General features: G+C 44.0%; 3 protein-coding genes and 3 long non-coding RNA genes across 6 annotated transcripts; 3 read left to right on the top strand and 3 right to left on the bottom strand.

Annotated features, from left to right (window-relative positions):
- Positions 1-216: 216 nt before the first annotated feature.
- Positions 217-2,046, bottom strand: LOC122760270 (insulinoma-associated protein 1a-like). Its single transcript, XM_044015355.1, has one exon. It carries the CDS (start codon positions 1,634-1,636, stop codon positions 278-280), a length of 1,359 nt encoding a protein of 452 aa, XP_043871290.1. The 5' UTR covers positions 1,637-2,046; the 3' UTR covers positions 217-277.
- A 2,872-nt stretch (positions 2,047-4,918) lies between these two features.
- Positions 4,919-7,646, bottom strand: LOC122760273. The gene is made up of 4 exons (XR_006358359.1): positions 7,466-7,646; positions 6,931-7,136; positions 5,377-5,470; positions 4,919-5,248 (listed from the first exon to the last, which is right to left on the bottom strand). It is a non-coding gene; the product is annotated as an uncharacterized LOC122760273 (long non-coding RNA).
- A 3,931-nt stretch (positions 7,647-11,577) lies between these two features.
- On the top strand, positions 11,578-13,961 carry LOC122760272. The gene is made up of 2 exons (XR_006358358.1): positions 11,578-11,962; positions 13,173-13,961. It is a non-coding gene; the product is annotated as an uncharacterized LOC122760272 (long non-coding RNA).
- A 470-nt stretch (positions 13,962-14,431) lies between these two features.
- LOC122760271 (cbp/p300-interacting transactivator 1-like) lies at positions 14,432-19,559 on the top strand. The gene is made up of 2 exons (XM_044015357.1): positions 14,432-14,605; positions 17,980-19,559. Exon 2 carries the CDS (start codon positions 18,044-18,046, stop codon positions 18,581-18,583), a length of 540 nt encoding a protein of 179 aa, XP_043871292.1. The 5' UTR covers positions 14,432-14,605; positions 17,980-18,043; the 3' UTR covers positions 18,584-19,559.
- A 63-nt stretch (positions 19,560-19,622) lies between these two features.
- On the bottom strand, positions 19,623-20,853 carry LOC122760274. The gene is made up of 2 exons (XR_006358360.1): positions 20,564-20,853; positions 19,623-20,008 (listed from the first exon to the last, which is right to left on the bottom strand). It is a non-coding gene; the product is annotated as an uncharacterized LOC122760274 (long non-coding RNA).
- Positions 20,854-20,930: 77 nt separating this feature from the next.
- Positions 20,931-24,945, top strand: LOC122760269 (transmembrane protease serine 3-like). Its single transcript, XM_044015354.1, has 13 exons — positions 20,931-21,473; positions 21,894-21,974; positions 22,428-22,611; positions 22,688-22,763; positions 22,843-23,032; positions 23,117-23,256; positions 23,345-23,495; positions 23,580-23,612; positions 23,690-23,909; positions 23,983-24,140; positions 24,223-24,321; positions 24,509-24,645; positions 24,740-24,945. Exons 1-13 carry the CDS (start codon positions 21,368-21,370, stop codon positions 24,920-24,922), a joined length of 1,758 nt encoding a protein of 585 aa, XP_043871289.1. The 5' UTR covers positions 20,931-21,367; the 3' UTR covers positions 24,923-24,945.
- Positions 24,946-25,000: the final 55 nt, after the last annotated feature.

Here is a 25,000-nt window from a genome sequence, read left to right as displayed (position 1 = left end):
CAGCGATGAATAAAAGTAAACATCAGTGTCTTAAAGTTATTATTAGTAATAAAAACGTTTGGAAAATTTGGTAAATTTGGTTGTTGGTGGATATTTTATCAGCGGAGTTACACTGTAAAATAAACCCTCAAATATACAACATTTCATCTCATTAAGGCTACAATTTGTGTTTTAAAAATATTAAAATTAAACAGTGTCTTAAAATTATTCATAAAAACATGTTTTTCTCCAGAGATGAATTTGCCGTGTATTTTTTTTGCAGTGTAATCCCCCGGGATCAGCATGCAGGGCGCAGGGGCATCTGCAGCAGGATCACCTGCCGGTTCTCAGACGGGTGGCACTTGTTGATGTGTCTCGTGAGTCCTGGTGAGCTGTAGAAGAGGGCGGGGCAGTACTTGCACGTAAACACCTGTGAGGAGTGCAGTAGGCGGACGTGTCGCTCCTGACTCCCCCTGCTGGTGAAGTTCTCCCCGCACACCGGACACACGTGACAGGTGGAGGCGCTCAGGTTGAGCGGCGCCGCGTCCGCGTCCTCGTCTTCGTCTTCCTCGTGCGCGGCGGGTTTCGCGGAGCCGTGCTGTGACGTCAGGTGTTTCCGCAGGTACGCCTGGCGCTTAAACTTCTTCGCGCAGTGATGACACTCGTACAGACCTTCCTCTGATCCGGACTCGGACGGTCCGGGACTGGGCGTGTCCCTGTCACTAGACTCCTTCGCCTCCTCCTGCGCGCTCTTTCCTGCCGCGTTGGCGGCTGCCGCTGCCGCTTTTTCGCTCTCGGCTCCGCTCTGCTGCTTCGGTTTGTGCCACCGCCGGTGTGAGGCGAGGTTCGCGGGACAGCTGAACACCTTGTCGCACTCGGGACACCGGTACTCGACCCGGATGATCCTGGAGCACTTGTGCTGCGCCAGAGCGAACGGGTCCACGTACGCCTCGCGGCACAGCTGGCACACGAAGCCGCCCTGCAGCGGGTTGTTGTCCCCGCCGCTGCTCTGCGGTCCCGGGCTGCTCTGCTCCACCGGCGCCTCTTTAATCTTCAACCCGAGAACCGGGGACGTGGTGACGTCATCCTCGAAGTGCAGTTTGCGGATCGCTTTGGTTTTCTTTGCCGCGGGTTTGTGTTTGCGCTCCGCGTCGCCGCTCTGCCGCTTGGTGCCGGCGCTGTGGTGCGTCACGGCGGGTGCCGCGGCGCCGGTGCCGGTGCGGCTGCTGTTGCTGGAGCCGATCTTCAGGTCCACCGGGGCGAACAGGTGATCCAGGCCGGTGAGCGCCGCCGGTGTGGGGAACGACTCCGCGGAAACCGGAGAGCCGAGGTTGAAGCGTCTGTCGAAGTAGGAGCGTTCGTGGTCGCGGCTGACGGGGCGCGTGGGGCTGTACAGCGCCTGGTAGACCACCTCCGGGTTTCCGAACTGAACCGGTCTGAGCCCCTGCTCCGGGGCCGTTGCCGCCGCCCCACAGGAGGGCGTCGGCGTCTGTGCGCGCACCGGGACGCACGGGAGAGGCGCGGAGACAGAGGAGGAGGATGATAAAGAAGAGGACGCGTCCGTTACTGTCTGCTCCGCGTCCTCCTCATCAGACCGGACCCGGTAAGAGACCGGGTTGGTTTTCTTGTTCCTTTTGACCAGGAATCCTCTGGGCATGATGAAGGAAGCACGAGGAGAAACTTCACCGAGAAAAAGAAGAAGAAAAATCCACTTTCAGATTCTCACAAACATCTGACTCTGCTCTCCTTCTCCTCCTCCTGACGATGATGATGAAGGTCCTCTGCTCTTCTTCTCCTGCTGCTGCTCTGGTGTCTTCAGCTCAAACATTGCTGCACTCTTTTTAAGGCCACACGATGACATTGTTCTCGTGCCCCTCGTTGCCTCATCCTCGACCAATCAGGAGGAGCCGAGCTCCCCGTGGATTTGGAGGAGAGTGGGTGTGGGAGGATGGAGAGATGGAGAGAGAGAGAGAGAGAGAGAGGAGGGGTTAATGGAGAAGGAGGAGGATTTGCAGATTGCAAAGCAGATGTACCTGAGGGTTTTATTGTGTTCACCCCCCCTCCCCGCCCTCCCCGCCCTCCACACACACTCCACTCTCTCCTCCTCCTCTCCACACGGACACACGCCAGCAGCCTCCTGCTTTCACGGTCTGATGACTTTGTATAGAAATGTACACGTGCCTCAGCTTTCTGTGTCTGTGCAGGAGGAGGTGGTGATGATGATGATGATGAAGGCTAAAAATGGTGAAAATAATCCACTAAGATCAATAACACAAGCACAAAAACGAATGAAATAACATCACATATAACACAATCAGACAAACTGAACATGGGATTATCATAAAAAATATTAGCATCATGTGATCAAACTGACATTTAAAGGGTTAAAATCCTGATCATTATTCAATATTTGATAGTTTTGATCAGGACCGAAGTTGATCAGAAGATCTGACCTAAAAAAAGCTATTTTTAATCACAGTTTTTAGACATGGACATTTTTGTCCTTAATGACTTTAGAGGGTAGTAAATAAAAAAAAGAATTAATAAAAGTAAACATTAAATTGATGCTTAAAAAATATGGGACGCAATGAATAAATATCTGACTTAAAAATTAAGGCACCGGAAGAAAAAGGAAATTTGTAAATAAAGTGATAAAAATGCTGAAATTGTCTTTGAAATTTAAGTGAAAATTCTGCATCTTCTAATCCCATTTAATCCCCTAATTTAAACTGTTTCAGTGAGTGAAGACATCCAACCTAGTTCAGACATGAAATAATCTGATTAAATCTGATTAGATTTCAATCTTTTCAGTGAATTTGGTTCAGATTTCAGATTAAAAGACATTTTCTGGTTTTTAATCCAGCTGTGACTTAAAAAGTGAAAACTGATTCTGATTTAAAACAGATTACACCGGCAGACTTTAAACCCGTTCGGGGAATCTGGTTCAAATTTCAAACTGGATGAGGAATTTAAGCGAAGACTGATACAGATTTGAAATCTGCTTCAGCAGCTGCAACAAACCAGATTAAATCTCTTTATTCAGTCAGTCAGATGAGGTCAGATTTTACAAATCCTAGATCTTTAAAGACTTTCCAGGAAAACTTAAAAAGAGGTTTTTAATCTCAAAAGGAGGAGGGTATCCTTTTAAAATCAGCCACAGCTGCAGCTCCTGACCAGATTAAACCTCTTTATTCAACGCTTTCAGGGAGTTTTTTAAAAAAATAATCTGACATAAATAACAGTGAAGACAGTTAACTCTGAACATATGAATCTGTTATGTGACGCATACATAATTAATCTGGAGAGGAGGATTTTTCCTGCTTTACATCACAAAAGGCGCAGAGAGAAGATGTGATTGGAGAGGAAATGCACAGTTAAAAAACAGAGGGGTGGGGGGAAGGGGCAGCTGTTGGCTGGTGGGAGGGGTCTCAGACACAAACTGACCCCCCCGGGTGTTAGCGTGTGTTTTACAAAATGGGCCAAATCCAGATTATTTCAAAATCTGGCCTGGTCAATGTAATCTGATCATCTGAATTTAATCTGGCCCGGTCAGTTTAATCTGTCCCAGTCAATCTGATACAACCTAGTAATTCTGACTTAATGTGATCCGACAGTCTGATCCAACCAAGTTTAGTATGTCGCAAATCGTTCATTCTAATCCAACCAGTTTATCTGATCTGACCTACTCAATCTGATTCAATTTGGACACCCTGTTCTGACCTGGTCATTCGGATTCAGATTAGGTCACATTTTTCATTAATCTGGTCACATTTATCATTAATCTGGTCACTGTTTTCATTAATCTGGTCACATTTTTATTAATCTGGTCACTTTTTCATTAATCTGGTCACATTTTTCATTAAACTGGTCACACTTTTCATTAATCTGGTCACATCTTTCATTAATATGGACACTTTTTCATTAATCTGGCCACATTTTTCAATAATCTGGTCACAATTAATCTGGTCACAATTTTCATTAATCTGGTCACTTTTTCATTAATCTGGTCACATTTTTCATTAATCTGGTCACATCTTTCATTAATATGGACACTTTTTCATTAATCTGGTCACATTTTTCAATAATCTGGTCACAATTTTTATTAATCTGGTCACATTTTTGAAGTGTTTGTTTTAAAACTGATAAACGATCAATAATAAATAGCAGTCAATAGAACAGATATGCTGTTAAATTAATAAAAAAAGAAACAACAGGAGATGAAATCTGTTTAATCTGTCATGTTAACGTCAGAAAGTCAGATTATTGTAAATACTTAATTTACATTTATTTATTATGAGTATAGAAAATTATAGAAAAAGAAGGTATCTTTAAATTAAATTGAAAGTCTGTCACATAATTATCAGAATGAGAAGTGACTCATGAATCTGTGTATGTGTGTGTGGTTATTTCCCTGACGGACAGCCTCATTAGCATACAGCTGTAGTGACTCCTCCCCCCCTCCTCCCCTTTCATCGGCAGCCGCTCTGTGATTGGTCACGCTGCTGCAGAGTCACAGAGGGCAAAGGTCACGCTCAGTTACAGTTGGCAGATAATAGAAAAACACAAACGTCAGAGATCTCGTTTCTTTGTTTCCTGTTTGACAGTGAAGGAGTTTTAAATGTAAGCATGTGATGTTTACAGATCTGGAGAAGAGAAACAATTAAAGTCTGACTTTCTGAGAAAAAAAAAAACAGTTTTGATTTAAATCTCAGAATTCTGTCAGATTAAATTCAGAATTCTGAGATTTAAATCAAAACTGGGTTTTTTTTCTCAGAAAGTCAGACTTTAATTGTTTCTCTTCAATACTTTTTTCTTCAGAATTCTGACTTTGACCTGACGGAATTTGGATGATTTTGAGACTCTAAAGTGTGAATTCTGAGATTTCAGGACTCTAAAGATGTAATTCTGACTTAAATCTGACAGAACTATGATCTTTCAACACTTTAGTCTTCAGAATTCTGACTTTGATCTGACAGAATTCTGAATTTTAAAGTGTGAATTCTGAGATTTCAGAACTTTAAAGTCAGAACTCTGACTTAAATCTGACAGAACTCCGCGATGTTCCACTTCAACGTTTCCTTTAAGTTGACAGGAAATTGAAATGAAGTGGTTGTCGTGGTTACAGTTGACCCGGGCAGCTGAACATGGGCAGCAGGTTCCTGTTGAAGTTCAGATATTTCACTGCTCGGTGTCTCAGAGCTGCTCGACTCGCTGCGTCTTTGAACGCACCGCAGTCCGTCGCCGTCGCCGTCTCCTGCTCGGCGTCGCCCTGACGATTTATAGTGTTTTTAGTTGAAATCTGTGTCATATTTCTTGTGCCATATGATTGATAGTAATTATTATCCTAAGAAAGTAAGAAACAAACAAACGGTGCAGGAAGAGAGAAGAGACACAAACCTGGAGTGTGTGTGCAGTGATCTGCTGAAGCTCCTGCTCTAAGTCACAGAATCTGTCGTGATAAACGACCAAACAGGAGCTCTGTGTGAAGAAGCTGCAGGAGACACACACACACACACACACACACACACACACACACACACACACACAAGCTTTTTTAATAACTGCTAAAACACGACATCGGAACTTAGTGATGGAGGCAGCAGTGGATCAACAACTCCTGTGTGTGTGATGTTAAAATCACTGATTTTGGTTTCAGTTTCCTGTTGGAAAAGTCTGACTCACTGTGAGATAAAGACGTGAACGTGTTCTTAAAGATATGGTAGACTTATTCAACTGTCTCAGCAGCAGGGGGCGCTGATTACGTGTCAGTACTACATCCAAAAAACACTCAACTCTCTCTTTAATGTGTTTAACTTCTATATTTTTGACACCACGGGAGGAAACATGGTCCATGAAAATCTGGGTGAACTGTCCCTTTAAATATCAGTTTGGAGTCACTCACACACACACACACACACACACACACACTAACTGCGTCTGCTGAATAACCTCCAGCCGCCTCACGGTCAATCGATTACTTTAACGGCTTGTGACGCTCTGTCAGCTTCCACAATGACTTTACGAGTCAGCTGAGCGTGCGCCGCGGCGAGGAGTCGGCCTCCGCAGCGAGGAGGCCGCGGCTTTGTCTCCTTCCTCCGCCGACCACAGAGACAGATTGGGGAGCTGCATAAACAGATTAGGAGGCGGGGACAATAGACGTCCACGTCTGGGGTCATTTAGTGAAACCTCAGAAGCAGGTCACACACACACGGTGTGAGACAGTGTGAGGACAAAGGACACGGCGTCCTCCATCTCTGTCTCCTTGTGTTACAGTGTTTCAGGTCATCAGACCCACGACGTCCGTCTTTCTCTCACAACGTCAGAAAAACGTGACTTTTTTTAAACTTTTTCTCAGAACTTTGTGATGAAAACAGTTATTTTGTATAAACACACATCAACTACCACTGCTGCTGCTGCTGCTGCTGCTGCTGCTGCTGATGCTGCTGCTGATGATGATGATGAGACAGAAATAATAGAAACGGATACAAAATTCACCAGCAGAGAAAGAAAACACCAGTTAGTTTGAAACAAACTGAAAACAGGAATTACTTCTTATTTCAGCTTTGTTACTGATGATAGATCTTTCATTTTAGATGGTTAGGTTTTTTTTATTAAGTTTATTTTGACCCAGATTCTGTGCTTATTTTTCTTTGTAAACCACTCACTCTCCCACACCAAAGCCCACAGAGAAAATCAGTGATTTTAACATCGCAGCACACAGGAGTTGTTGATCCACTGCTGCCTCCATCACTAAGTTCAAATGTCAATATATTTTGTCAATTCGGCTTTAGAAAATCTGTGTTAGCATTGACCTCAGTGACACAGAGTGACCACACGAGGCAGCAGTCGACCAGCAGCTCCTGTGTCCATGTGAGCTAAAATCACTGACTTTCTCTGTGGGCTTTGGTGCGGGAGAGTGAGTGTTTTACAAACGTCAGGTTCCTGTCTCACCTGTACAGGTCATGGATCAGGTCCTGGTGGTAGCGGGTCAGCAGCTGGCCCAGCAGCTGCTGGTGTTTCCCGTACAGACTCAGGTAATTGGAGACAGGGAGGGGCTTCAGGGAGAAGCAGGTGATCGTGTCCACGCGCTCGTAGCAGTCCAGGTGCAGACTGAAGTAATTCCCCGTCTCCACGTGTCCGGTCACGATCCGTCTGTCCTGCAACAAAAAAGATTGAACAGACTCTTTAATTCATTCATGTTCCTGGTGTGAGAGACACGTCAGATCTTCATTCTGAGGTGAAGACGACAAGAAATGATAATTCCATGTGGCTGTAGATTAAAAATAATCCTTTTATATCTGCTAAATTAAAACTCAATCTTACACAATGCAGCACATTCAGAAGGTAGACAAAGCACCTTGACCTTTGACCTTTAACCACCAAACTCTGGTCACCTCGTCTGTGAGTCTGCGTGAACCAAATCTGGGGAAATTACATTTGGATTTTAATGCTCAGATTTATCATCTGGAAACTAAAAGACACTCACCTGTGGAACAGGAGGGGGAGGAGTCAGGTCTGTGGGAGTGGGTGTGGTCACGTGCAGGTAGTTGTAACCTCCAGGAAGTTTCCCTCCTGAGGAGAGAAAGAGTCAAAGCTGCAGTTGTGACCATCGCTGGATTAACAGTTAATCTGAAAATATTCACATTTAAGAAGCTGAAAAATGACAGAAAGTAGAAAATATTCACATTTAAGAAGCTGAAAAATGACAGAAAGTAGAAAATATTCACATTAAGAAGCTGGAAAATGACAGAAAGTAGAAAATATTCACATTTAAGAAGCTGAAAAAACAGAAAGTAGAAAATATTCACATTTAAGAAGCTGAAAAAAGACAGAAAGTAGAAAATATTCACATTTAAGAAGCTGAAAAATGACAGAAAGTAGAAAATATTCACATTTAAGAAGCTGGAAAATGACAAAAAGTAGAAAATATTCACATTTAGGAAGCTGAAAAATGACAAAAAGTAGAAAATAGTCACATTTAAGAAGCTAAAATATCACAGAAAGTAGAAAATATTCACATTTAGGAAGCTGAAAAATGACAAAAATTAGAAAATAGTCACATTTAAGAAGCTGACAATGACAGAAAGTAGGAAATATTCACATTTAAGAAGCTGAACATTGACAGAAAGTAGAAAATATTCACATTTAGAAAGCTGAAAAATGACAAAAAGTAGAAAATATTAACATTTAGGAAGCTGAAAAATTACAAAAAGTAGAAAATAGTCACATTTAGGGAGCTGGAAAATGACAGAAAGTAGAAAATATTCACATTTAAGAAGCTGAAAAATGACAGAAAGTAGAAAATATTCACATTTAGGAAGCCGAAAAATGAAAAAAGTAGAAAATATTCACATTTAAGAAGCTGAAAAATGACAGAAAGTAGAAAATATTCACATTTAAGAAGCTGAAAAATGACAAAAACTAGAAAATGTTCACATTTAAGAAGCTGAAAAATGACAGAAACTAGAAAATATTCACATTTAAGAAGCTGAAAAATGACAGAAACTTGGGTTTTGCTCTACTTTTGTTCTTGTATGCAGTCAGTTCAGTCAAAGACGTTTCCTGATTTAACAGGATTAAACTGGGTTTGTAGAGACTGGGTTACATGACTCTGAATCTGGTTAAATAATCAGGTCACAGTGTGGACTGTGTTCACTCCTGTAACCTCCTCAGATGTGACTGGAAACATCACTCTGCAATTGTTTGCGGTGAGGTTTGCCACAAATATTCAGCATCAGTGAAGCACATGATATGTTGTATTTTTTATGTCCAGTATCGAGCAAATACTGACTTTAGCAGACGCTTTTATCCAAAGCTCTAGCAGCAGCTGATTCTCCTGACCATGTCCTGTTCAAATGTAATGAATAGCTGTGTGTGTGTGTGTGTGTGTGTGTGTGTGTGTGTGTGATGATGATGAAGGTACCTCTTGTTTCTCCTCTTCAGTGTCCACTGGTCCTAAATAGCCTTTGACCTCATTAAGGAGCACTCACTGAAAACAAAAGCAGCTATCAGAGTGAGCAGCTGCCACAGATGATGAAGACACACACACACACACACACACTTTCCCTTGGTACAAAAAATGTCACAAACATTATAATGTTAACGACGAAACCATCTACTTTGAAGGTCATTTTGTGTGTGTGTGTGTGTGTGTGTGTGTGTGTGTGTGTGTGTCTGTTGTGCTCGATAAGAGGGGCATTTATCCATGATGACCAAGCAAAGCTGAAGTTCCAGCAACACAGGAACAAAACTACCTTTGTGTGTGTGTGTGTGTGTGTGTGTGTGTGTGTGTGTGTGTGTGTGCTGGCACCGTGGACAAAACCACATGAATACACACATTCATCAGATCATGTCGTGGTCTGTGTTGCATTAGATGTTTTGCGTCTCTGACGGACGATAAATGTATAACTTTTCACTTCCCTTTAATTTAAGTGGAGGAAACAACGTAAAGTCAGGAAGTGACAAGTGACTTTCACAATAAAAGAAACGGCAAGAACTCGGATCATGATTTAAGAAACAGACGGTGTTTGTTTTCACGCCGATATTCTGTGAAATGAGGACAAAACAAGTTTTCATCACTGAGAACTCAGTTCATCAGTTCATCAGTTCACCAGTTCACAGTCATCACTTCATCACCTCACAGTCATCAGTTCACCAGTTAACAGTCATCATTTCACAGTCATCACTTCATCACTTCACCAATTCACAGTCATCAGTTCATCATTTCACCAGTTCACAGTCATCACTTCACAGCCATCAGTTCATCACTTCACCAGTTCACCAGTTCACAGTCATCAGTTCATCATTTCACAGTCATCAGTTCATCAGTTCACCAGTTACCAGTCATCACTTCATCACTTCACCAATTCACAGTCATCAGTTCATCATTTCACCAGTTCAGTCATCACTTCATAATTTCACCAGTTCACAGTCATCACTTCACAGTCATCAGTTCATCACTTCACCAGTTCCAGTTCACCCAGTTCACCAGTTCACCGGTTCACAGTCATCAGTTCATCATTTCACAGTCATCAGTTCACAGTCATCATTCACAGTCATCAGTTCATCGCTTCACCAATTCACAGTCATCAGTTCATCATTTCACCAGTTCAGTCATCAACTTCATCATTTCACCAGTTCACAGTCATCACTTCATCACCTCACAGTCATCATTTCACCAGTTCAGTCATCATTTCACAGTCATCAGTTCAGTTCACCAGTTCATAGATAACACACAATGGTCCTGGTTTCATCAGAGTTATTATAAACACACAGGGTCAAAGGTCACTCCTCCTCACAGATAACTTGTATTGTGTGTTTTGAACGTCTATTGTGTGATAATCAGTCTGTGTTTTGTTAATAATAAAATAATAATATTCACTGCGTGTTCACACTCACTGATAAATCTGTCCTCTCCGTCCTCTCCGTCCCCTCTGGTCCTCTCTGGTCCTCTCTGGTCCTCTCTGGTCTCTCGGGTCTCTCTGGTCCTGTGGTTGAACTTATTAGAGACACAAACATACAGATGTTACAGGTGTGCAGCAGGTTTTCAGACTCGTAGAATCAGAGACACCAAACAAACAAAGACATGTCCTACATTTAGTGGACGAGCTCAGGACAGACAGACAGACAGTGGTGATCTGCAGTCTCACCAGCAGATGTCACTAGTTCTTACACACTGGACCTTTAACAGAGGTGAATAGTGTGTGTGTCTCAGAGGGTCCACACAGGAAGGGAGGACGTCTCTGGTCCCATGTCCCAGATTGGCAGCAGGGAAGTGTCCCGCCTCTTGACTTCCTCTTTTCCTGTCTGCAGCCGCTTCCTGTCCCGCCCCTCACTGCCGTCAGCGAAGTGTCGGCTCCCAGACACACACACGCACACACACACTCGGTTTCCTGTGATTGAATTTTACATAAAACACAATTTAATCAATATTCATCATTTAAATGTTTATTTCTGTTTTAGCTGCACTTTAATTTGTCGGAATTCTTCTTTTTAATTCATTAACAAAATACAGAAGAAAACAAATCTAAACTCAAGTTAAAACAAAAGAGAAGATAAAGCGACAGATGATTCCGTTAATCTGTGACGATCGACTTTGACCTCGACAAAGATAAATGTGACGAACGACTCAGTGAGAGGAAATAAAACAGGAAACTCAGTCTTTCAGCTCATTGTTAGTGACACACACACACACACTCACTCACTCTCTCCTGAACGTCGTTGGTGCACATGTTCATGTTCTCCTGAACGTCGTTGGTGCACATATTCATGTTCTCCTGAGCGTCGTTGATCATGTTCATGTTCTCCCTGACATGTTCTCTCCTGCACATGTTCATAACTGAGCGTCGTTGGTGCACATTCATGCCTGCACATGTTCTTCACATGTTGCGTTCTCCGCGTCGTTAGTGCACATGTTCGCTGCACATGTTCATGTTCTCCCCACATGTTCATGTTCTCAACGTTCCACACATGTCTCCATGTTACTGAGCGTCGGTGCATATGTTCATGTTCTCCTGAGCGTGGTCGGTGCACATGTTCATGTGAACTGCTGAGCGTTGGTACGCATGTTCATGTTCTCTGGTTATTGGTGCACATGTTCACGTTCTCCTGAACGTCGGTGCACATGTTCACATTCTCCTGAACGTCGTCGATGCACATGTTCATGTTCTCCTGAACATTGGTGCACATGTTGGTGCACATGTTCATGTTCTAACATTGGTGCACATGTTCACGTTCTCCTGAACGTCGTTGGTGCACATGTTCACGTTCTCCTCCATGACCCTGTAAACCTGTGTGAATCTTGGTGTTTCTTTTTAAAATTCAAAGTGATGCAGAATTCTTCTTCTAATCTAAATCAACTGTTTGTTTGTGTCGCAGTTTTTCACAGAATATGGACCTGACTACTCTCTGGAGATCAGTCCAAGCTGTAGACCAGACCGCAACCACTCCAAACACCTGGACCAGGTCATCAGCACCATCAGAGGTGTGTGTGTGTGTGGGTGTGTGTGTGTGTGCGCTCTTTTGTTTCTGTTTCTCTCTTTTCATGTGTGGTTTCTTCTTCAGTGTCTGTGTTGTGATTCATGTGGTCTTGTCCATATTTTCTTCATGTTTGTGTTTTCATGTGTGAGTGAGTGAGAGGGTGAATCGTAGGTGAGGAGTTGAGAGTCTCCGTGCTGGAGTCATGTGTCTTTACTTGGTTTTCATTCCAGTTTTTGTGTCTGGTTCTGGTTCTGGTTCTGGTGTGTGGACGTGTTAACCACAGACCAGAGGAAATCAGTGTGTCCTTCAGTCGCTCTCTGCAAACAAGGAACCAGTTATTCTTTAAAGGAACTGGACAGACCATAATAATCAGGCAGACAAACAGACTGTCTTTGAATTAACAGATAAATATAATTGACAGATGAATCAATTCTGTCTGTTGGTTTGTTTGTTTGCGTTAAATCGTCACAGACACGAGTCGCACGGATGTCGTTAGGGATGGATGGAGGGATGAGAGAGTGAAGGTGAAGTGATAAATGAAGCGCATGTGAGTTAAACATGCAGAGAAAAGGACGAGCATCTGTCTCTCCTGTCGTTTATCGGACCATCTCTGTTTCCCTCCGTCACAGGAAACTGTTCATTCACTCGTTCAGGAAGAGAACGAGTGTTTTCAGCTTTCACTCTTCTCTCCTTTCACACACACACAGCATGTACATCCAGTAAAGTATGACAGAGAATAAACTGGAAAATGATTTAAAGAAAGCGTGATCACGTCTTGATGTCACTGTTAGACACACTCACTCTCCCACACCAAACCCCATAGTGAAAATCATCGATTTTAACATCACAGCACACAGGAGTTGTTGATCCACTGCTGCCTCCGTCACTGAGTTCAAATGTCTTTTTTTGTCAATTCGGCATTTGAAATATTTAATTTAGACACTCCTCAGTGACACAAAGTGACCACACGAGGCAGCAGTGGACCAGCAGCTCCTGTGTCCCCGCGAGCTAAAATCACTGATTTTCTCTATGGGGTTTGGTGTGGGAGAGTGAGTGGTTTACAAACTTCAGTTTCCTGTTGGAAAAGTGTGTCTCACAGTGAGATAAAGACATGGAAGTGTTTTTAAAGATATGGTAGAAACTTAAACGTGTGTGTGTGTGTGTGTGTGTATGTCCTCCTCATACTCATTTCTGTCTCTTTGTCTTATTTACAGGGAATTTAAAGAATGTGGTTTAGGAGCCGACGGCCTCATTCTTACACACACACACACACACACACACACACACACACTGATGTGCGGCGTGTTTAATGAAGACAATATGGAGTGAAGCCCGGAGGCACAGAGAGAACGATGGAGGGATGAAGGGAGGAGAGAGAGAGAGAGAGAGAAGGTTTTGGAAAAAAACATTTTCCGTGTGTTTCCAGAGGAAAACAGTTTCATGTGTTCACCGTCTTTCATGTGTTTTGTTCAGAAGCTACAGTTTGTGTGTCGGGTTTTCGTTGAAGTTCCCTGTTTGTTTGTTTGTTTTTAAATATTATGGGATGTGCAGGGGGGTTTGTATGTGTATGTGTGTGTGTGTTCTTGTCACTTTTACATTTTACGGTAAAAACTGATTTTTCAGGCGTTCACTTTCATGTTTCACTGTGATTTTTAAATCCCTGAGGAAACATGAGGAGAAAACACACACACACACACACACACAGCTGTAAAAAGACAGAAAAGAGTTTTGAATGTAATTTCACTCATTAATAATTGAAATGCTGTTTATTGTCCCTGCATGTTTTTTTTATTAAAGGACAAATCCACCTTTTCTCGTCTGTAACTGCTGCTCAATGAGAGTTTCAAAGTTTTTCAGTGTGAAATGATAATAAACGTGTGAATGTGACGACAGCTTTCATCACATTTCAAACTAATACAATGTGCTTTTATTTTGAAGGGGAAAACGTTCTTCTGTTACGCTGTTTGAAAATAAAGAAAATAAATAAATCACGTCCACAGGTTTTAAAAAATGTCTCCTTTGATGTCACAGACGGCCTGTGTTCAAATCAAAGACACAAGTGTGTGTGTGTGAGTGTGTGTGTGTGTCACCTCCTCCTCCTCCTCTTCTTCCTCCTGTTCTTCCTCTTCCTCCTCCTTGGCATGTGATATCTGACAGAAAGTGTTTCATTTAGAATGATTTTAAAGTCAATGAAAAATAACATACATACGTATATATATGTTATATTTTTAATATATATTATTAATACTTTTATTTTAAAGCTTTAAAAAGTTACATATTGTTGCTTTAATGTATTTCCTCATGAATTCAGGTCAAAGGTCACCAAACGTCACAGAATCACACTCGTAATAATAACCGTAGAGGAAAATAACTCACCAGCTCCCGATCCTCTGCAGATCCACTTCCTGGTTTTAAAGAGGCAGCCAATCAGGACTCTCTCTCTCTGTGTCTCACACACACACACACACACACACACACACACACACACACCAGAGAGTCAGTGAACAGAGAGCGAGCTGCTCTTATGGTTTGTTGTCAGTGACGAGCAGAGCAGGACACACACAGGGACAGACACACACAGTGGGACACGCAGTGAGACAGACAGCCAGTGTTTTTGTCTCCGGGTCTCTGGACTTTGTCTCTGCAGGTGAGTCTATCACACACACACACACGCACACACACAGGTGTGTAAGTGTGTTTTTGGATCAGTTACATGAGACAAAGTGTTGTGTTTGTAGTGTGTGTCCATTTCAATTTGCTTGTCATGCTTTAATTGTGTAATTGAAACCTCTTGTGTGTGTGTGTGTGTGTGTGTAACTTGCCATACTGTCATCATGTGGGTTATAAAGTTGCCATTTAGACTTTGATCATTATTAATATTATTATTAGCATTATTGTTATTATTAGTATTATTAATAATAAAAACATAATCTTTTTTTCGTGACTTTTTTTTAAATGTTCCTTTTTAAAAAGACCTTTTTGGGACTTTGGTGTCGATGTAAAGAGTGAAGCGATGATGACGGTGAACAGTAAAAAAAGAGTAAAAATAACAGTAACACTGACTTCACCTGATTTTCTCTATGGACTTTGGTGTGGGAGAGTGAGTGAGTGCTTCACAAACGTGTGTCTAACAGTGCAATAAAGACGCGGACATACGTCTCTAATGTTTCGGCAGCTGAACAGTGAGTAGTCGTTAGTCATTGGTCATTTAGACAGAAATAGATCAAATTGATCAGTTTGAGTTGTGAACTCTTTGTCAGACTCAGTTTTCTTCAGTTTTGGGTGAAAGTGCAGCAGTGGGTGGAGCTAATGTTTCACTGCAGCCTCATAAACACGCTGACGTTCACGTGTTCACCACATGAACGACTCCACTACTCTAACATTAATAATACTAATAATAATCATACTATAAACAACCACAATCCCTGACATTCACTGCTTCATTAAACCTGTTTAATCTGGATTAAAATGTTTTTCCAAACCAGCAGGATGAATCATTTCATCCCAAATCAACACTGGATTAACCCCATTAACCAAACTGAAAGTTAATCCAGTTAAACAATCTCATCCTGAAGGTTTTAGGATCCAGATTTTTTTTCATTTTGTTATATTTTTCACTGTGTAATCTGATCCATTATCTAAAATCCAATCAGATTATGTCAGAGCAGACTTGATCCAAGCGTGTTTAAAAGAAACGGATGTTTTCAGATGTGATGTGACGAGTGTGTGTGTGTGTGTGCGTGTGTGTGTGTGTGTGTGTGTGTGCGCAGCCTGGACCTGACAGTAATCAGTCAATGAATAATGAACGCACACACACACACACTACCTGGGACACAGACAGCTGTTTGGTATCTGTGTGTGTGTGTGTGTGTGTGTGTGTGTGTGTGTGTGTGTGTGTGTAGTGCAGCTGCATGTCTGCCTGTAGCAGTATGTTCTCGCTAAATAAGACCCAGCACTTGTGGGGGTCGCTCTGCTCTGTGATGTGTGTGTGTGTGTGTGTGTGTGTGTGTGTGTGAGTCCTTGAAGAGTGTGTGGACATGTTGGACAGTCGTCACTTCTTCAAACATTGTGTTTGAACGTGTAGAGTCAGTTCATGTGGACGATGGTCCTCACAGAGACACGACAACAACTCTGTGTGTATGTGTGTGTGTGTGTGTCGCATATTATTGAGTGATTAACACTCAAGGAAAACCACATGATGTGTGTGTGTGTGTGTGTGTGTGTGTGTGTTTGAAGTGTAGGTAATATAAACCAGCTCAGTGACTTTAACATGAGCCTCAAAGAGGGTTTGTGTAACACACACACACACACACACACACACATTGTACTTCACACATCCCAATGATATTCTCTTGCTCTCATGTTTGTACAACACACACTTTCTCCCCCCTCACACTCACACTCACACACACTCACACGTCTGTACAGCACTTAAAGTGAGGACCCTCATTGAAGTAAGTGCCTAAACCTAAAACCGTCTTAACCTGTAAAGGCTCCTTAAGACGTGAGGACCAGACAAAAGTGTCCTGCTTCTTACGGTTTCTAAGTTTGTTGGTCCTCTACTTGGTACCCATCTGAAACACACACACACACACACACACACACACACACACACACACACAAGCGCACACACTCACACTAAACAACTTGTTTTTTTTGACAATGTTTTCAGCAAACACTAACAAATCAGCTAACTGTTTATTCTGCTTTCTTCCTCCACTTATGATAATACTACTACTACTACTAGTAGTAGTAGCCTACTATTATTATTACTACTACTACTACTACTACTACTATAATTATTACTACTACTATTGCCACCACTACTACTACTACTACCTGCCACCACTACTACCACTACTACTACTGCTGCTAGTAGCCTACTATTATATTACTACTGCTACTGCTACTTGGTAGCCTAATAGTGTACTACTGCTACTACTACTACATACACTACTGCTACTGCTAGTGGCCTACTATTATTATTACCTACTACTACTAGTAGCCTACTATAATTACTACTACTGCTACTGCCACCGCCACTACTACTGGTGGCCTGCCTATTGTGTGTACTACTGCTACTGGTGGCCTGCACTATGGTATTGCTACTTCTGCTACTGCCACTACCACCACTGCTACTAGCCTAATATTATTATTGTACTACTACTACTACCACTATAATTATTACTACCCACTACACCAACTGGTAGCTGCTACTACTACCACCACCACCACTACTGACTGCTACTAGTAACCTGTGTACTACTACTACTAATACTAGTAGCTATTATTATTACTACTACTACTACCACCACCACTACTACTAATACTACTGCTGCCAGTACTACTGCTACTAGTGGCCTACTATTACTATTACTAGTAGCTACTACTACTGCGCATGCACCACCACCACCACCACTACTACTACTGCTGCCAGTACTGCTACTGCTAGCCTACTATTATTATTACTATTACTACTACTACTACTACGGTAGTACTACTACTACTACTACTAGTAGTAGCCTACTATTATTATTACTATTACTACTACTACTACCAGTACTACTACTACTACTACTAGTAGCCTACTATTATTATTACTATTACTACTACTACCAGTACTACTACTAGTAGTACTACTACTAATAACAATAAACGTTGAACACATTCATCATATTTGTGCTTAAACATTTAGTTTCTCGTCTGTTTGTCTTTAAAAAACTTTGAGCGCGTTGAAAAGTTCCACATTCATCCAAATAATCTTAATCTCTCTGGATTATTTATTATGTAGTGTTCATCTCCAGATTAACAGGAAGAATTAAACTTCTTCATCGTAATTGAACAGGTTTTGATTTTGAATGTGAAATATGTTCTGACACTAAAAGAGTTTCCAGTTAAAATGATTCTGAGATAATCAGTTATTTTCACAGCAGTGATTTTTTGTCAGTTTTTTGTTACGATATTTGATTTAAATTGGTTTCTCTGGTCGTCATCATCATCATCATCTTCGTCGTTCTGCAGGTTGTGGGTGTGTTTCCCCGGTGATGACCTCGCTGCTTCTCTCTGGACACGGCCTCCCACTGAGATGAAGGACCTCTCCTCCACCTCCTCTCCTCTCACCTCCCTGCTCCACTATCCTTCCTCTAAAACCTCCGTGGCTCCGTTCTCTCCGTCCGCCGGCCCCGCCTCCTCGCCGGGCCCCTCGCTGTCGCCCTTGGCTCCGCTCTCCAAACCTCCGAGCTTCTGCCTGCAGACGGGGCCTCACCTCATCGCCAGCATGCAGCTGCAGAAGCTCAACTCTCACTACCAGAACCTGAGTGGAGGTTCTGCAGGACACCCGGCAGCCGCCGGAGCTCAGCGGGGCTTCGGAGCGCCGTCTCTGGGAACAGGAAACCAGCTCCTGGGGCCTCCTGGAGGCCTGGCTGGAGCCGGGATCGGGGTCGGGATCAGCATGGGGAACCAGAGCTCAGGCGCAGGTGGAACAAGCGACTTTGACCTCGTGGACGAGGAGGTTCTCATGTCTCTGGTGGTGGAGCTGGGTTTGGACCGAGCCAACGAGCTGCCCGAGCTGTGGCTGGGTCAGAACGAGTTCGATTTCATGTCGGATGTTCCGGCCGGATGTTGACGTTGGAGGAGACGCAGTGGATTAAGTCGTGGGATTAGGAGATTGAAGGCATAATCTCTCTCTGTGTGTAGACGACAGAGACGTCAGTGATGGAAAACACTCACTCTCTGCTTCACTGGGATTAAAAGTAGTTTTCCCTCGTTTCACTGCGACATTTTATGTTTCCTGTTTGTGGAGAGCAGAGGAACAGAAGCGTGAGCAGACACAGGGAGTGGTGGACGCAGACGTCTTACTGCCCCAGTCCTCTTTCCTCCATCTGTCCCCGTCTGATTGATAGCAGGAGGTTTTGGCAGAGACGTTTGGACTCTGAAGAAGACGATGAAGACAATGAAGACACACCTGCTGGACAGTCAGGGCTGCAGGGGGGGGAAAAGGAAAATGAGAGACGTGCCTGTATGGGACACTCGTGTTTTCTTGTGCTTTCAATGTCTCACGGGACACTTGTGTCCACAAAGACGCTGGTTGTCTCAGGGCCGGTTATCTCCTTCTCTCTCTGTGCCTCTGTGTTTTGTTTGAGTCGAGTTGAAGCAGTCGATTCACAGGACCTGTTATTCAAGACAGCGGCTGATATCCATCAGGGCCACATGGACAAGGCCAGCTACTGTCGCTCCTCTGTCATCAGCTCCACTTTTTCTGAACAGACTGAATGAGATCAAGAGACCAGGACTCGCTCTCTGAGACCCGAGACCCGAGACCTTGGGCCTTCCAGGTCCTCGTCGTCACGAGAGTCACCGCGGCGCTCCGTGACCTGCAGCAGGTGTCGTGGGTGGAAACAATGTCACAGACCGGCTCATTCATTCATTCATTCATTCATTCATTCATTCATTCATTCATTCACGTCGCTTTTCCTGTTCAGCCACATTGATGTTGACGTTACGGCCGTTTGTTCAACTTATCAGCTCACGTCATGGTGCTGATAAGAAGCGCTGTGTGTGTTTTGTCATCATAGGCCTGGAAGTGTTTCAACACACACACACACACACACACACACACACACACACACACACACACACACACACCCATAAAAACGTTACGACGGTTTGCATAAGCATGTGGTTTCCAGTCGTCTGTTAAACTGCCGACTTTATTAAAAAAAATAATAATAATAATAACAAGTGTGACAAACTTTCTTCAGGACAAATCCTGGATCAGGTGTCAAAGACCACAGACCAGGATCAGAAACCACTTCACATTTTATCTTTACTTTGTCTTCATCCGTCACTGTTGAAATCTTTGTGACCAATAAAGTTGTTTTCCCCCCCAAAAAATAGACTCAATTCAAGGGTCTACATTATTATAAAGACTTAAAACCAGCGTGGATCGGGCCGAGTGTTTGTCACTACCGTTCTAGGGTCCTGGTCTTGGTCCCGGTCCTGGATCTCAGGGTCTGCAGTCGTCAGAAGACGCAGGGTCCGTCAGCAGGACCTGAAGACCACAGAGGACACGTGGACAGTTAAAGAAAAAATCACAGATGTCCCCTTAGATCCTGAACTTTGACCCCAGGGACAGTTTCACTGACCTATATAATGTTATAAATGAGAAGTGAGAAGTAGAAGCAGTTCCCATTGACTTCCATTCTAACGGAGACGCCCTCTGGTGGCGAGTGATGAGATGAACAGCCTTGAATGACTTGATCACTCATGTTAGAATCAATGAGTGTTAACAAATAAATCATCAAAACTGAACAATTCCTGTTTGTGGGCAAAAAAAAAGACATTTGAAAACATAATTTCAAAGAAAAAATGATGATGATTCAATAATCCACACATTAATGGATTATGGAAATAATCTCTAGTTGCAGCTCCAACACAAAACAACACAACGATGTTGAATTGAGTGGATATGAATAAATGCATGATATGAATTACAGGAACACGTCATTTAAAACTAGAAGTAGATCGGAATTTGGAAAAAAAAAACAAAGAACCGAAACGAACCGAACCGAGCCGAATCGAGCAAAAGGGCGAAGTTCGCACCCACCTGTCATCCTGCAGATGCGGTTCCGGCGCGTCACGCGTCCACCACAAGGAGGAGGAGGAAGAGGAGGAGGAGCGTCAGATCTTCATCATCACAGCAGCGTCATTCACTATCGTCGTCATATAACCACGCCCACTGACACCAGCGGAACCAGGCTCCGCCCACTGAAAGCTCCACGTTCATCATCATCATCATCACACGTGTGTGTATGTGTGTGTGTTACCTCTTGAGGACGTTTTCTGTCATTGTCAGAACCAGTAGTCCTCATAGAGACCAAAACCTGGTCCTAATGAGGGCAGAGGCAAATGAAAGGAAGTCAATGCAGTGTCCTAAATAAATGATAGAAATGTGTGTGTGTGTGTGTTGAGATTATAATGAGACAGTTCTTGAAAACAAACAGACAACAATGAGGACATCTCAGTAATCAGATTACTTTCAGTCTGATTGTGTAACATTGAGGAGGAGTTTTGTGATAAAAAGATACACAAAAACAGACCCAGATTTTAACGTCAATAAATAAACAGATTATACATTAGACGAGATATTTATCGACAAACCACAGATATTTAATAATCTTGAGATAAAATGAAGCTGGAAAACGTGTACATGTAATTACATACTGCTCAAAATGGCCGCCACACACACCTCAGTTCAAACCTTGTGGTTTCCCTGGTAACGGCACCCAGGTGAAAACCCCGCCCACTGGCCCCCGTCAGCGACAGCAGGTGTGCGTGATCTCACAGGTGAGGGTGATGATGAAGAGCTGCTGTCAGTCAGTGTGTGAGCGTGTTTGAGACAGAGAGGGACATGAGGATGCTGTCTGTGGTCTGTCTTCTGTCCGTGTGTCTCCTGTGTCGAGTGAGGACACAGGCGTCCGTCGACAACAACACTGCTGCAGGGACGAGTGAGACAGGTGAGACTGGTGAGACAGGTGAGGATTTGTTCTCATGAGACTGAAGTGACTCCAACAATCTGATTTAAATCAGACCACATTTCCTTTTTCATGTCCAACACTGGAACTCTGTGTATTTATTGGTGTAAGTTGCACGTGTGAGCTGAAAATACCTGGTTTATTGCATTGGTGGTTCCCAAAGACGGGCTCAGGACCCGCAGATGGACCACGGGAGATCTTTTTAAGGCTCCTCAGAGAAATATTTTCCACCTTTTTCTTTTTTCTTTCAGTTTAAATGAAGATGTAATGAATTGACTTCACATTAATTCATTTGAAAATGTTGCCGTACAATATATGATATTAAGTGTTGGAGATAAAAGCATTACATAAATCAATGTAATATTTAATATAAATATAAATAATGAATGTTTTTGTCCTCAGGTGGAAACTGGACACAAACAAATGAGACGTTCAGTGACTCTGCGGAACCAGGAGCGATCCCTGGACTCTTCGGATTCAGAGGTGCGTTCAAAGACGTCTTGGGAAGGAAAAAAAAAGTGAATTATTGGACGATTTTTCAATTTCAAATATAAAAGTGACAAAAACAAAGTAAAATTCAGGAAAACCTCAAGTTACTGTAAAAATAAATGTTATATTAGAAAAAATTATACTATTTGTAAAATAAATAGGGTAAATACTGAAGATTACAATATCCTAACAGTTTGGTAATAGTGTTATTGCAGTATTTTTTAAGTAATATCATTTTTTTGCCATCTTATTTCTACAGTATTAACATGATAATGTAATATTACCACACTATTACTTTGTTATTATGAATAAAAAAATTAAAGTAAAACATCTTTATAGTTAATAGTAAACAAATAGTAAAAATTGATTTATTTGTAAATTAACCACATTTACTCTTTGACCTGATTAACCTGTGGTGACTTGGCGCCCCCCGATGGCGGCCCTCAGACATAGCGGGAAAGCGCTCCTTCCTGCTGGAGCTGGAGGCGGAGTCTCGGATCATCGGCGGTCAGGAGGCGTGGGCGCACTCGTGGCCCTGGCAGGTGTGTCTGCGCTTCGCTGCCATGCCGGCCTGTGGCGGAGCCATCATCGGGCCACTGTGGGTCGTCTCCGCCGCCCACTGCTTCAAGAGGTCAGGGTGGGGTCATGTGACATGTCATGTCATGTGGTTCAGGTTCAGTTGCTGACGTTTGACCACCTGTGCTCAGGTTCAAAAAGGCAGCACACTGGAGCGTGGTGGCGGGAAAACACGACCTGGACAACCCTAAGGAGGCGGGGCAACAAGTGAGCAAACAGGAAGTGACCTTAGCAAATTTTTAGATTCCAACTGTTTGCGCTGGTTGATTAAACCTGTGGTTTTCAGATTGTAGGTGTGGCCGCCATTGTCCGTCACCATGGTTACAACCCTCGCACCAAAGAGAACGACATCGCACTGCTGAAGCTGAAGCAGCCGCTCATCTTCACGGCGACCATCAAACCGATCCACCTCTGGACCAAGGCCCTCCCACTTTTCAGGGAGTGTACCATCACGGGCTGGGGCTCCACCCGCGAGAGTGAGAGACACGAGCATCCACACACGTCCTCACACGTCTGTGTCCTCATGTGTCCTCATGTCCGCCTCTGTGTCCTGTGTCCAGATGGTCCTCGTGTCAACAGACTGCAGGAGGTGAATGTCACTGTGCTGCCCCCCGATGTCTGCAACCAGTACTACAGCGGCAGAATGCGCTCGTCCATGTTCTGTGCTGGAAAAGAGGGGGGCGGAGTCGACGCCTGTCAGGTGACCTGTCTGATAGACCTTCTCTGTCCTGTCCCTTCTGTTCTCAGAGGGACTCTAGCAGTCTTCTGTTTCCTCACTCTGTCCTCAGGGAGATTCTGGTGGTCCTCTGTCCTGCTTCACCGGGACCAGGTACGAGGTGGCGGGTTTGGTGAGCTGGGGCGTCGGCTGTGGGCGGGGGGGCAGACCTGGCGTCTACACTAAGCTCCACCTCCAGGCTCAGTGGCTGTATAACCACCTGAGTGAGTCCACTGACTGTGGGACACTTGAGTTTCACCCGTGGAGACGTTTGAGTGACCTTTTTTTTTTTTTTTTTTGGTTTACAGATGACGTCATGCACGATGATGTCGAGGATGAAGGTTTGTTTGACCTCAGAACTTCTTGAACGCTTTTCCCCAGACGACCCCTGACCCTCTGTGTCATGTGACGTCACTAGAAGAGAAGTGCGGTCGTCAGCAGAGCTCCGGCTGCAAACCTCCAGGCGTCGCCGCTCTCTCGCTGTCGAGCCTTGGCGAGTTGTCCATGGAGAACTTGGCGGAGTCGTGTCCGTACTTTTGGCCGTGGCAGGTCAGCCTCCAGTCCAAGGGACGTCACTACTGCAGCGGCGTCCTCGTCCACCGCCGCTGGGTCCTCACAGCCAAACACTGCAACGTCAAGTAAGACCTCGCGCCAACACATCGACGGATTTACCTCCACCATCTCCTCTGATCTTCACTCTCCCCCGGGCAGAGCTAAAGAGGACGTGGTGGTTCTGGGAACTCACAACCTGCGGTTCTCATCGTCTCAGACCATCCCTGTGGACGAGGTCCTCAACCTGCCTCAGGACTCCGGGTTCCCGCCAAAACCTGACCTGTCGCTGCTCCGCCTAAGCGTCCCAGCCCGATTCAGTACTAATGCGGACACTTATTTTTCTTGCATGTTCACTGACGCGACTGCAGAACTAATATGTCCACCCGTCTCTGTCCACAGACTCCAACGTGTCTCCGGCGTGTCTCCCTGATGAGGACGAGGAGCTCAACGATAGCTGGAGCTGCTTCACAGTGGGCTGGGGTGCCACGGCTGCAACAGGTGACTCCCAGTGTCCAAAGTGTCTCACACACCTGGACCGTCTTGTCTCATGTCGCTCCTGTTCCATGTCCACATCTCGTTATTTCCTGTCCCCTGTAGAACACATGGACCAGCCTGTAACTGTAAAGACACCATCTTAGGGATGTCTTACTGTGTCCTCTGTCCTCGTGTCCTCTGTCCCCTTTAGGAAACATGGATTCAAAATGTGTCCACCATGTTGGACTGTCGCTGGTGAACAGGACGACCTGTGAGGACAGGTGGGGGAGTGGTCTCATCACCGACTCTCATATCTGTGCTCATCCAGCAGGCTCCGCCTCCTGCATGGTAATGAACGCCTCGTTCAAGTTCTGTCAGATTTATCAGTTTTCAGTGGGCGGGGCTACATTATGACTGACGCCTGACCTTCGACCATCTGCAGGGCGACTCTGGAGCTCCTCTGTATTGTCGTAAACGCGGGGCCTACTTCCTGTTTGGTGTGGTCACATGGGGCAGCCAGCACTGTGACCTGGACAAACCGTCCGTCTTCACGGCAACAGCGGGTTATCACTCCTGGATCAGTGATGTCACAGAGGAAGACGATGATGATGTCATGAACTACTAATAAAGTTTCTGTTCTCGCTCACCTACTGTGTCTCAAGACAATGCTTATGTGATGTTGCCATAGCAACCACAATATTAA

The sequence above is a fragment of the Solea senegalensis genome, unplaced genomic scaffold, assembly GCF_019176455.1.
Source record: "Solea senegalensis isolate Sse05_10M unplaced genomic scaffold, IFAPA_SoseM_1 scf7180000013321, whole genome shotgun sequence".
In the NCBI taxonomy this organism is placed as follows: domain Eukaryota; kingdom Metazoa; phylum Chordata; class Actinopteri; order Pleuronectiformes; family Soleidae; genus Solea; species Solea senegalensis.
Note: the sequence above shows the minus strand (reverse complement) of the source record. Positions and strands in the feature narration are given on the sequence as shown.

Bases quoted from the DNA above. Each gene is read 5' to 3' on its own strand.
- LOC122760270 (XM_044015355.1), bottom strand. From the start codon at position 1,636: ATGCCCAGAGGATTCCTGGTCAAAAGGAACAAGAAAACCAACCCGGTC.
- LOC122760269 (XM_044015354.1), top strand. From the start codon at position 21,368: ATGAGGATGCTGTCTGTGGTCTGTCTTCTGTCCGTGTGTCTCCTGTGT. The intron at 23,496-23,579 runs GTGAGTCCACTG...TTTGGTTTACAG, and splicing joins GTGGCTGTATAACCACCTGA to ATGACGTCATGCACGATGAT. The intron at 24,646-24,739 runs GTAATGAACGCC...GACCATCTGCAG, and splicing joins CAGGCTCCGCCTCCTGCATG to GGCGACTCTGGAGCTCCTCT.
- LOC122760271 (XM_044015357.1), top strand. From the start codon at position 18,044: ATGAAGGACCTCTCCTCCACCTCCTCTCCTCTCACCTCCCTGCTCCAC.